This window comes from Bombus impatiens, unplaced genomic scaffold (genome assembly GCF_000188095.3).
Source record: "Bombus impatiens unplaced genomic scaffold, BIMP_2.2 scf_0128, whole genome shotgun sequence".
Classification (NCBI taxonomy): domain Eukaryota; kingdom Metazoa; phylum Arthropoda; class Insecta; order Hymenoptera; family Apidae; genus Bombus; species Bombus impatiens.
This window is the reverse complement of record NT_176547.1, coordinates 196,421-206,904: the sequence shown is the minus strand read 5'-3', so window position 1 is coordinate 206,904 and position 10,484 is coordinate 196,421. Positions and strand designations below refer to the sequence as shown.

At 42.2% G+C, this 10,484-nt stretch overlaps 1 protein-coding gene and 1 long non-coding RNA gene across 11 annotated transcripts in view; one reads left to right on the top strand and one right to left on the bottom strand.

The window, feature by feature from the left end:
* Positions 1-10,484, bottom strand: part of LOC105680274 — a 153,131-nt gene that overhangs the window by 46,390 nt on the left and 96,257 nt on the right. The gene's annotated exons all lie outside the window — the stretch shown is intronic.
* LOC100749433 (gamma-aminobutyric acid receptor subunit beta) overlaps positions 7-10,484 on the top strand; it is a 98,335-nt gene continuing 87,857 nt past the window's right edge. For 8 of the 9 annotated variants that reach the window (XM_012381137.3, XM_033318850.1, XM_033318849.1 and 5 more), the window contains exon 1: positions 7-281. In XM_012381137.3, the coding sequence (XP_012236560.2) occupies positions 187-281 (95 nt within the window). In that variant the 5' untranslated portion in view covers positions 7-186. The remainder of the gene's footprint in view (positions 282-10,484) is intronic. The other variant, XM_024365028.2, reaches the window with a different exon arrangement.

Below are 10,484 nucleotides of genomic sequence, written 5' to 3'. Positions count from 1 at the left end.
AGGGAGGGTGAGACGCGGACGGCACGCAGAGAGGCGCCGGGTCAACGCGCCAGGTAACAACGCCTCAGGACATCCGCTGACGTCCTCGTCGACGTCCTTGTCGTTGTCCTCGTCGTCATCGTGAACGGCAACGCGCCGTGCTTCTCCTGGAACGTGGACATCCCGTCTTGTTCCACGGATAATACGATGTCCTTCCACGCCGCCTCCTGGAGCTTCGCCCTCCTCGCGGCCACGGTCGCGTTGCTGCCCGCCACGCATCGTGCTCCGTTCGCGCAAGCCGCGTAAGTACAGTTTCTTCCCTGTCTTTTTACTCCTCGCTCGATGTTTCCGTTTCCTTCGAGGTTAATCCGATGTTATCGCAAACGACGCGATCGCGAAGTAAGTAATCGTCGAATCGCCTAAGAAAGAAAGATTCTAGTCGATCAGATGGTCTTACCATCCAACGTGATTCCATTTCTAACAGCGAGGCGTCTCGCTGCTCGAACGAGGCAGCCAAATAGAACGTGTAATCGCGTAAGATCGGTAAATGCACCGGTATCCGTGCGTAATCTGAAAACCCGGACGTGATGTCAGGCCACCAAAAGTAAAGACGCGTAATTTGCGAGGGTAGAAACGTAGCCGAGCACGTCTAAATCGATAGACGCTGAAACTGTTGGCGGACTTGCCGCGTGTATGCGAAGGTCTCTTTGAACTTTACGCTGTGTTCCGCTCGAAGTTGATGTACACCCACCTCCGCGGTGAGACAGTCACGCGCTCACATTAGGCGAACTCACGAACTCGAGTCTCCGACAAACTCTCCGAGAATAATTCTCTCTCTTGTCGTGACCTCGAACGGACGCCGAGTCGAAGTTAATCGACGAAGCCTAATGTGCCTAGAATACCACACGCTGGCAATCGATAGACTTGCAGCTGATTCTACGGCGCGAGCTAGGTGCAAGGATTTAATTAATGATCCATAATCCTATATCTCGATTACGTGTTTCGCCTGCGGTGAGCCGTGCATGCACACCCATCGAGGCACGCGAAATTGGTCGATAAACGGCTATAATGGGCACGATAGAAGGGCGAGAAAAACAATCACCTCGTTTGAGTTACGCGCGCGTTACGTTGCGATCGCATTTTCGACCATCTGATTCTACATACGATTTCAAGTCCACGTGCAAGCGTGTATACGCGAAACATCTATCTTTGACACGGTACCGTCGACAATACGGAGCTGCGAGATTGTACAGTGTACAGCCTTCTCCGGTGTCTGGATGTACGTTCGTGATTGCATGTAAATGAGCGGAAACATGCAGGCTACGTTGCATGCCCAGACATACGACACACCAGCCGGGCGCACACGCTCTTTCAATGATCACAATGACGCCACCCCTCGTAACTTCAAGACGCCTTGTCGTCGTCTCGCGCTTTAATAGTCGCGACGCGTTCGCTGTTACGTTCAAAAATTCATTCGTCGAGCAATTATTGCGTCGTCCGATCGTAGCAGCTGCTCTCTAATTAGGCTACGTTTAGTTCTCGTCTTAAACGTGCCTCCTCTGTTTCAACGCGAAAAATTTCTCCCGATCGTTTATCTCCTATGTATCTTTCCTAAAGTTCGTCTTTCGACTTTCTGTGCCTCTCTCTGACTCGACATTTATTTGCCTATACTACTTGAACGATTCTACCACGACACTCAATTCATAAAAAGCCAAACAAAGTAATTTTACAAATCACAAACACACGACTAAAGAATTTGTTATTTGATAATTATCAGAAACTGATAATATCGGAAACAAAATTGCTAAATTTGTACGGTGTAACGCTAGAAAGGGAACGAGAGAGGGGATTGTATAGGATCAAAGGTCTCGTAAAGGCAAACATGCTGGCTTTATAACGTTTAATAACCGAATGGAATATACATTTGGTTAATAAATACACGATCGTGTGTGTGCGACGCAGGAAGGTTTAGTCGGTACACAGCCAGTGTCTCGAGAGTGACAGCAGCACCGTGAGAACAATGGCGAAGCTGAAATTAGTTGTACCGGCTCATCCCTTCTCGCATTAACGCGCGATCCAGTTGCCTCGTATATGTGTAATCCGCAAACGTTTCTGTAACCCGAGCGCCTGATATCGAGCGCTATTTTCCGACAATGTTTAACACGTTTACTTATCAACCGCCGCTCCAGTGACAGTTTAATCGATTACAATAATAGAGATAGTTTTCAAAATGCACCATCATCGATAGCGACGCGGTTTTACAGCGAGGTCACTTTTTTCTCAATTTTCTTCGGTGAGAGGTATTGTTCATAAATTGTTGTTACGAATAGAGAATGTAGGTTATAAGTCTGAAATCTCAAGAGATAAAAGAGAATAAAAAAGATGTGATTAATCGACTCGATGTCGTTTGATGGAAGAGGCAAATTAATTTTACCGTAGAATAACAGTAACACTACCGATAAAGAACGAACGCTGCTATGAACAGTAACACTGAATCAAGGATTCTAGTTATATAATACGCATTACAAAGGAGCGAGTTAACAGTTCAAGCGCAAACGTTATCTAATACTTAGTATAATTTTTGATTTACGAGGCTTTATCCGATTCCGGAATTGAATCCAAAGGATCCGTAATACAAACATTACGTCAGAGAGAAAAATTACAGAACGGAAAAAGGTCGGACAGATAGGAAACGATACCCTTTAAAGAAACGTCGAAATTTCTCAGGAAGAAAACTAAAGCCTCGAAGGGAAAGACATGGCTTTATCCAACGAAACGGCGCTCATCTAATTACGTTGCAATCCTATTTCCATCGTGTATACGTAGCGCATCGAACTGTTTACAGAAAATCGTATCAACAAAATCCTCATTCAATCCGCAACGATATTAACCTTAGCGAGGAAGGCGGTCCGTGGGCCGCTCGCAACAATTTTGGCCGAGACTACGATCTAATCCAGCAAGAGGATGGGAAGAGGGTAGTTAGGTATAGTCGAAGGGATTATCAATATTTACGCTCTTCCAGCAAGCTCACAGCTCGGGTCGTTCCACCTGTTTTCTCCTCGAGGGCCGTGCCTCTCTGTAGCCTCCTCCAAACCCCTAAGAGTACCAACCGCGGACGTTCTGTAGTGTGGTATCGGTGATCGCAGTAGAGCTCTCGAGCAAGAGGGTGCTCCCGACGTGGCAGAGCTCCAAATCCTCCTACGTTGCCACCCTCTCGCACCGCTGTCGTTACCACCACTCTCTTCGACCCACCGCCAACCGATTCCTGGTCCACCGACACATATCAACCCTCTTTTTCTTATCGAGGAGAACGTTCCTTTTCTTTCTATCTTCCTTGCTTCGTTTCCTCCACATCGATGATTCTATTTTTATCCGGCTACAGCTCACGCCCCCGTGTCTTATTCTCCCTTTTTTCGGTCACCCGGACCAAGCTCGACCCGGAATCGTACTCTTGCCACCATCTTCATTGACGTTTTCTTCTTCTCTTTCATGGTCCAAGCCCGGCTTCGTGAGTATGCCGGTCGTAGATCTATAAGGGCGGACAGCCACCGTTCTTCCACAGTCGAGTAGTACGTCCCCGATTTCATGATTGAAACGGGTCTGAAATGGGTTCCACGTACACAAGGAATATGAAACAACGTTTCTTCGAGCGGCACGGGGCTTCGGGCTAAGCGGACGTTCGTTTTCTCCCTCTCCCTCTCTTTCTCTCTCTTCCTCTATCTATCTATCTATCTATCTATCTCTATCTTTCGCTCCTTTTCCTCTTTGACATTTGAGGTCGCTGTTTTCAACGTTTTCCTTCGCGTCTTCTTTTCATCTGAACGAAATCTACTGTATTATACTTGTGTCAAAAATTTATGATCATGAAATATACATACGTCTAGACGTATATAAATCCTGTAACGTTGCTTTAATTTAAAAAATTGTGTAAAAATCGATGGAACAGTGAGAGGAAGAATATAAACGATGGTTAAATTGAACGCTCGAAAAAACGAAAGATTCTCGTGAAACGAGCTAGCATCCGTAAAGACCACGGTTGCTCCGAATGGTCGCGACAAAGCGGGACTCCAGAGAAGAGAAGTGTCGAAGAAAGATCAGAAGGTCTGTGATCTTGGAGCACCGCTCGCGACGTATAATGACGATGTCGTTAACCGCGGCGCGTCATCTTTCCCCTGGACGGTTCCGTGAAAGCGAATCTCGTGGGCGGAAGGGCGCGTGCTGCAGGACTAACAGGAATTGAAAACGCTACGGATACTCGTGCGGTCGCGAATGGTCGTGTTTTTGCCGTGAAAGCCGGCAGAATCGTCTACCACGGAAACGAGAGAAAACGTGCCAAGTCATTCGGCTTGGTCTGACCCACTTTTCGCGGAAGCGTAAAACGCGCGCACTTTGCGACGACGATCCGACGAAACTGATTCTCCTTTCTCCCCCTGTGCTTCTATATAGTTACACGGCTGCCTCGCGTTTTTTTTTTCTCTCCTTCCACTTTTCCTCCCTTTTTCCCTCCTTTTTTATCTCTGTTCCCCTCTTTTTTTTTCTTCCCTTTTTTTTTCTTTTTGGTAGACACAATGAATGACGGTTGAAGAGCATAACTCCTGAAAAGAAATCCCAATTTCGTGGCGCGGGTTCCCAAGCCCGGCCTCTGCGCGAAGCCTCGCAAACCTCGACTTTGTAATTCTGCGATACTTCCTGGACTCGGCGAACCACGTACTTGTAAATTGCTTAAGCTATTTGCTAGAGACATTCTTTGAAATACTTTTTTTACAGTTTCGTTAGATAGTAGATATAGACATTTCTCTTATTTCTTTTCTAACTTTAAACTGTTCAGAAGCCACACTGATCAGCCCTACAAATTCAAGTCGTAAAAGAGTAATAGCGTTAGAAATATTATTTATTAAGATTTTCCTCGAATTTTTGGATTATCTATGGCATTTTGATTTGTCGAGTATTTTTACGCTCGAATGCAGTAATTGCGGAGTTTGTCATTTATTCGGCTGTGAGATAAATGTATTAAGTTGCAACGTGTGAAATATGGGAATTTATTTTTCACTAAGTTCTAGACGATATACGTAACGTTTATAAGAATCGTAGAAAAGAAAAGACAATGCCAAACTTCATAATAATATACAAAACGTATACATAAATGAAAATATTCATTGAAAAAAGAAAAACTGTACAAAATTTGTTTAAGAATATCGGATATATCATATGTACAGCTTAATGATATCGTTCAGGTATTGCATTATTGTTCTTGTTGTCAACTATATTCTACGATATTCTTTGAATTAATGGTATCTTTTCATCATAAAATAACGACAATTAGCACGGTGTTAAGAATGTTGAGAAACAGTATAGGTAGGTTTAACGGTTCGAGTTCTCTCTCACGCCTTTTGAGCAGCTGCTTAGCTATGCACATCAAGATGTAATTAGAAGTACGGATAATTATTCGCGAGTTCAAACAATTATACGTAGCAATTTACGAGGAGTAAATTTACTAGTCGACATTCACAAAGAAAATGTTTAGCGAGCGTAAGGTATCTTCGCTTAAACAAAGACGAGGAAAAGTAGCGAGTTGTGTTTTTAAAGCTCTCGAAACGTACACGTCGCAGTAAAAATAAAGATGAAAAATAAAGAGAGCAAGCATTGTCAAACCGTTGATTAAAAATTCGCATAATTACGCGTGGCAATAAAACAATGGCAAACAGAAATCGAAGCAGTATGCAGAGTATTTTCGAGCGTATGCAGTCTCTAGCCAACAACTGAAAATCAGTGGGCTGCTGTTAATTATCAACGACACTAATGGATACGATTCGATTGCGATATTGCAACTCTCGGGAAATCCGCGCAAATTTGATAATTCACGTGGGATAACACGGCCGCGTCATGTAGATCGACCAATAGCTGTCGCTTTTAAAACATTTAAAACGCGGTGTGCAAACGCGTTTAAATCTCGCCGACTAATTGACTAGACGATTACCTGTTAATCGTTCTGTTTGAAATAACTGAAACGCGGCCCAGTGTATATATATGGAGCGCGAGACCTAGGACCAAATTAATGAACCGTAATAACTTCACGGTGTTCTATCGACGCAATCGAACGCAAAATATCGACCATCTCGATAAGAACCGAACTTGAAAAAGAGAAACAAATCAAAGCACCGAAGAAACAAAGTTTCTAGTAACGCGACGATTAATATCGAATGAGAATTGAAACACACGGGAGAGAAAGTTGGCGCGAAGAGGGAACATTGTGGGGGGTGAGAAGAACTGACCGGACGACAAACGAATGCATATTTAATAGTAAACGATTATTAATGCGCGCTTACGAGAGATGATTGATGAAACTATACACAGAGCCGCCTGGGGTTGGGCTTTTAATGATTTCCGGCCGTCATACACGAGCCGCGATTATCGTGAAATTTCCGTTTGGCTTGATGCGATAATGCTTTTCATGGAAGGGGCGGGGGAAAGGAACTCAGAAGAATCGCTACAAAAAAAAATGGACAAAACATGCGAACGAGAACGATAGAGATGGAATGGGATGAGGCGAAAACAATGGAAACACTTGCAAATATTGCGACCGACCTTCGTATTGTGCAAGAACCGTTTGAAGAATTAATTAGAAGCGACCAAACGACACTCGTGTACGTCGGTGAAAAGCCGAGTTGCTGAATGCGCCGTTTACAATGCGCGTTATTAACCCTCCGACTTCATTTATTTAGACTCTGTTAATTATGGTTATAAAACAATAGCGGTGAACGCGAGGGTAACGCGCAACTCGCTTATTATTACCCCGCTTACGGATTATGCTCACAGGTATCCGTTACATTTTGCTGACTGAATAGCTGCTACTTTTTATCGATAACCAACGTTTCTCGGCTTCGAATTAATACATAAGGTTTGTCGAGGTAGACGATTCTTAACCTGGATATTCCCTTTATTCGTATACGAACCAAAAGATTATAATGCAAATACGACTGGAGATAAAAATTCACGGTTAGAACACCAGGGAGAGAGGTAACACCGTTCGAGATTTAACCGACGTGGAAAAAACATGAGAATTCAGGATCCAGATCAATGAACGAACCTTCCTAGTTACGTGGAAATCAAATATTCTTCAGTGACTGCAATATCCGGCGTACTGCGGTTCAATCGAATCCGACCTAGGTCTGACTACGCGTTGGCCTATACCACTGCCGCCGCAAATTACATATTCCACGAGGCGAGGATCTCCAGGAAATCATCGCTAGAGATCGATGCTAATCATTCCATCCGCCATCCGATTCGAACATAACGTCTTTCCAGCTTTACTTAATTATTCAATAGTTCCTAGTCCTCATCCTTCTAACGTAATGAGGTTTCGTATTCATTTCCAGCGAGCCTATCATTCTACTAGCTCTCAACAGGATCGTTGGTACTTGTGGCAATCGTGGAAATTAAGGATAATCAAGTGAATTTCATTTCTCCGTACATTCGTCCAATTTGCAATCACCTTTTCGTTCAATATATTATTATTAATACGTTATATGTTATTACCGCGAACCTTTGAACAAAGTTTGTCGTTCCACTTTATCTTTCTGAACTACCATCGACGAAGTATCAATATGCGAAGTACCTAGACAAAAACAAAACTTTCTCACTGTCAGTTACCAAGTTGTCGCCTCGAGTGATCAATTGGCAAAATTATAAGGAATTTTTCAATAACTTTTAACGTGAATCCTATGGTCAGTGGACTACAGATTTTTTGCAAATTCGTGTTTTTATGAACACGTCTAAAGAAATGCAATTTAAATGGAAATTTGTTTCGTTAAATATTATAAAATACGATAGAGCTCCGTTTATATAAAATTGTCGAGGAACAAGTAATTTGTATATAAATAATTTTTATTGTTCGTGTAATGGCAGCTTGCTTATTCTGATTTTTATCTATGATTTCTTGTTTATGTAGGTATTACGATAAAAATTCACGTTTAGATTGGTAGCTTCGACCAGCAGGAGGAGTTCGTTTAATTAGACATTTACTAAAATTTCGTTCACGTACATATAGTTCATATACGCGAAGACCTGCTACAAGTTATTTTAGATATTTTGTATATCTTTACATACGATGATTACAGGGAAAATATTTGATAAGTATAATTCTGTTGACTTCCTGAGCTTCGTGTTATCTAGTAGTTAAAAGGATATATTTAAATATAATACAGTAGAAAATGGGAACAATCTATTGGACCTAAAGATATCGTTTTGGAGATAGATAAAATCATAAAGTTTTGCAAAAAATCAAACAAAATACCATAATGGGTGATAATAGATGAACAATTTCTATTTTACATTGTTTTATTGAATTAGGTATGATCTATTTCGTGATATTTCTATTATTACGTTCGTGCATAATTCAATAAAGTAATATAAAACAAAAAACATTGTGCGTCTATTATTTCCTTGTAAAACCAAAGGAAACCTAATAATATCCAAGATGAAATAATAAATACTTTAAAAAACCGATATTTCTTGCGTATGATTTTCCAAACGAATTGCATAAACAAATCGAATAGAATTGGTATTATCTGGTAATACGCGGTTGGATTAAAAATTACTATCAAAAAACAAAATATCGTAAAAGATAAAAGATGAGAATTATCGCGTTTGACATTTCCCTGTGATCTTCATATTCCGTAAGTTTTATAAACGTATGAACATCCGTGGTCTAATTATCGGCAAACGAAAGCTCAAACGAAAACTATCCTCTTGATGCAGCAATAACAAAATCTCCCGCCCTAATCTTCGCAAGTACTCCCACTTCGCTTCTAAAACTTTCGCCTCGCACTCTGTTCTTTCTAAAACTTCCGGCCATCGTACACTGATCTCCCTTAGGAACTCTCTCGCGTCTACAGCAAAGCGTATACACTCGGTGTACCGGCTGCATGTTGTGTCTCTAATACACGAGAACACGCTCTCGAAACCTTAACTTTCGAAACACGAGACCGCCCCCTCGTTCTTGAAAAACTCTCTCTCGCCACGAGAAGTCGACACGATCGACTTTACCGCAGCGCGAATTATATAAAAACCGCGAAACGTATCGGTCAGAGTTGTTAACAGCCGAGTTAAGTACAAGGTACAATGGAGGGTCGAGTGGTCACGCGATTCAAAGACTTTCCCGACCGCTTCTGAATTTTCGTTTCGCGACCCTCGAGCTCGTAAATTCGTGCACAACGCCGGGTGTCACGATTAATATGCGGTCGTTCTCTCCCGCAAGCAAACCAGCAACCATGTCGTGACGATGTCCATACTTTTCGTATTATTTTCAAGTTAATGCGGTGGTTCTGCGGCATTTACAGGTCGAGAAATTAGCCGAACTGTTTAACAGTCACCCTGCGAGTCTCGATCTCTGCTTACTCGCGACTCAGTCGTGAACTGGAAACGACACGCAGTTTGTTACAGTTTCTAAGTAATTGCAACGCAATGTCGAGACACGGTGTTATAGCTATGCTCGATGAAAGTATTATAACGCAGAATTCTACGTTTCCCTTTTATGTTAATTGGAATCGTTTCCTTGAGTCGAGAGAATAATGCATATATTTTAATACGTTTAATCTCAGTCGTCGGTAGAGAGCAAAGTGTAAGGATATGAAGTTAAAGTAAGCTTCTAAGTTTAACCGTTAATAACAAAATTGTTCTCTTCGTTTATCCCAAACTATTTATGCTCTTTTAACGCGTCCATTGTCGGTCACATTTTCATTATCTACTTCATACGAGAAACTCACTAGAAATGGATTTCTTCTTTTTTTTTTGCAAAAAACGAGATAAGCAGGGGATAAAATAATCGCATGCAAAGTTTGTCTACAGAATTTTGCTATGAATTTTCAAGGTTTTAACGCGTGTAACAAAGTGTTTTAATATTTCGATACGTACGAAACTTCAGCCACGATCTTTTCTCAAATTAAAATAACTTGTGCCACCTTTCTCCGCACGCCTCGTACGTTAACTAATAATTTTCATACAAAATCTGTTTCTCCATCGAAAAACTTAACATACGTCCTTCGAGCGAATTATTCTACAAACTTTTTTCTCCAACTTTCATAATTTTTCATTTGCATTCCGCATACGAATCGGTATCAAACGCGAAATTATGCGTCAACCAGTATCCCTGACGTACGTAGTAAACGCGTTAAACCAAAGCCACTCTACGATAATCACCTCGGCTATTTAAAACTTCATCGTCGACTAACTATACTCTAAATCAAAGCCGGTAATATTATCAACCCCTGAAAACGAACTTCTTATGACGCGATGTTCACGGCAGCGAAAATCGCTCGGAAACAACGACGTCTGGCTGCAGATAAGTACGTTCGTCGCAGACGGAACGAGTGCATACGGTGCATTCGTTCCTGGCGGACGCAGAGAGACGACACGGGGTCGAGCAAGAGGAAAGAAGAGGGGAAGAAAGGAACAGAGAGTCGGCATGAAGTGAAACGTTGGTCGCGGGCTGCTGGCCGCGACGAGGG